General features: G+C 51.3%; 1 protein-coding gene across 1 annotated transcript in view; it reads right to left on the minus strand.

The window, feature by feature from the left end:
* Positions 1–454: 454 nt before the first annotated feature.
* Positions 455–2,180, minus strand: part of AZI2 (5-azacytidine induced 2) — a 13,578-nt gene continuing 11,852 nt past the window's right edge. Inside the window, exon 7 of the mRNA XM_010150949.1 lies at positions 455–843. Within this exon, the coding sequence (XP_010149251.1) occupies positions 455–843 (389 nt within the window). The remainder of the gene's footprint in view (positions 844–2,180) is intronic.

A 2,180-nucleotide genomic window follows, 5' to 3' on the forward strand; every position in this document is an offset into this window, starting at 1 on the left:
TCTGTTACTTGAAAGGAGGGAGAGAGAATCCAATCCTTCATGTGACATTTTAGTCGGAAAAAACCCCAACCACTGTCAAAAGCCATAAGCTCAGAGCTGGTGGGACCTTCTCGTTTGTTGTTTGTGTCAGGTATCAAGGGCAGAGCTGGGTCATTTCGGTTTATTCCCAGGGCTCCCTTTCCGGTGCAGCCTCCCACAGATGCGTGCCATTCACAGTAGACGGCTGCCCTGGCCCCAGCCCAGACGTCTCTGTCCAACATCGCTCCGCCGCAGCGTTAACGCCAAGGGGCTCGCTCCCAACCGACGGCGGAGGAAGACCAGGCGTTCTGTGTCGGGACAAGAACTGAAGAACAGACATTGCCGGCAATTTGTTTTCCCTCTTTAGAAGCTCAAGTGTTAAGGTGCCTATGGAGAACCTCGCTCTAGAAATGCCTCGGGTCGTTACAAACATCCTTTAACTCTTGGGCAGACAGTTTTGGTTACACTGATCCAGGTAATCTGCTGGAGAGTTTAACAAAGCTGTCTTATTTCTCATTTCCCAAAAGACATTCTCGTTAGGCTTTGGAGGACTTGGGAATACCCAGGAATTGTCTTCCAGAGAGCTCTTTCCGTAAGAGTGGTGATCCTGAAACACCTTGCCATCAGCCAGAACGAGTCTCTCATCTGTCCATGCTTCCAAAGTCCCCCTTTCAGGTGGGGGTTTCGCACCTCTCAGCAGAGGGGGAGACACGGCACTGCTGAGAACTCGGTCGTCTGGGGGAGGTTTTTTGTAGACCACCCCAGGCGTCAAACTCTGCTTTGAAACGTTCCGGTAACCACACGGTGCTGGTGCCACAGAGCCAGCTGAAGAAAGAAGATGGAAAATATTTTAAGATTAGGTTATCGCATGCATTTTCATATCCCTCAAACCTACTGCAGCGGGTACGTTAGCACCAGTGGTTCCCAGCCACGGCTTCCCAGACCGTATTTTACTTCAGTAGCTGCTCAGAAGTTGGGAACTGACAGTACCGACCCCCTCGGTCCGGTGTGGCAAGCGGAACCGGAGATCCCGAAATCTCAGTGACTGAAATACTGAAGGAACCTCCCGGCTCCCACCCAAACACGAATAAACTGAGGAACCTTTCGACAAGCCTGGAACAACTGCTGAAAGAGCGACGGCATTCGGAGAAACCAACCGGATTCAGGGCACCGCTCACACAGCGGCTTCTCCCCACCGATGTGTTTAACCGGTTGTGTGCTCAGGCTCCCAAGAACCCGCACTCTCACCGTCCCCAAAGTACTAAGGGAAACACATGGTGTTCCCAGGTTCCCTGTGCTCTGCTGCTGCCTGACTTCTCACAATAAAGCAACAGACGGCCGTGTTCCGCCATCTGAAATTCCAGGGGATTTTTAAACCACGCTAGGAAGGGGAGGATTTCGAGGCGGAACAGCACCTAGTTGAATCAGAAGGGCTGCACCTTCAATGCACATCTGAACCGAGGGTCAGTAATTTGGAAGCACATCACGATTCCTGCCATTAAAGGAAAGCGGGTCTTGCCGGTGGTTTTCCAGAACAGCTGTCAGCCTGGAGTGCGAACTGCGGCCTGTAACTTCAGGTGAGAAGGGACAGAAAGGAGCCAGTATCTCGGTCAAAGAATACAGCTTCCATTTGTCCCTAAAAGGCGGTACCCAGCGTGCACGGGTCAGCCAAAAGCACCTCCCAGGAGCACAGGCATTGCATCTCAAAGACAGGCCGAGCAACTGGATTTGGCCTCTTCATGCTGACTGGTATAAAAGCAGTATGAGGTCTCCACACCTTCAGAAGTTGAAGAAAAACGGGATACACCAAAAAAATACTGAAAGCATAAACCTGGAAGCAGACACATGGTTGTTGAAAATGCCTCCGTATGGGAAAGCAGCCAAGTCAAATCTGCACACTGGCTGGTGCGGCATCACCCACGCAGAACGGAGCGCGCTCTGCAGACTTCACACCCCTCCTGCAGCAGCAAAACAGCCAGCACTGCAGGTAGAGGAGGTGAAGCTTTAAGTCAGTTCTACACGGATTTTGCATAAGCAGAGGTTTTTCTACAGGTACCAGCCCAGACACATCTGCACTGCAGTTGAAAGAGTGGCTGACGAGCAGGGTAAACAGAAAACATGCACACAGCAAGGTAAACAAAACCAATAAAAACGGTTTTCAT

This window comes from Eurypyga helias, unplaced genomic scaffold (assembly GCF_000690775.1).
Source record: "Eurypyga helias isolate BGI_N326 unplaced genomic scaffold, ASM69077v1 scaffold7034, whole genome shotgun sequence".
Classification (NCBI taxonomy): domain Eukaryota; kingdom Metazoa; phylum Chordata; class Aves; order Eurypygiformes; family Eurypygidae; genus Eurypyga; species Eurypyga helias.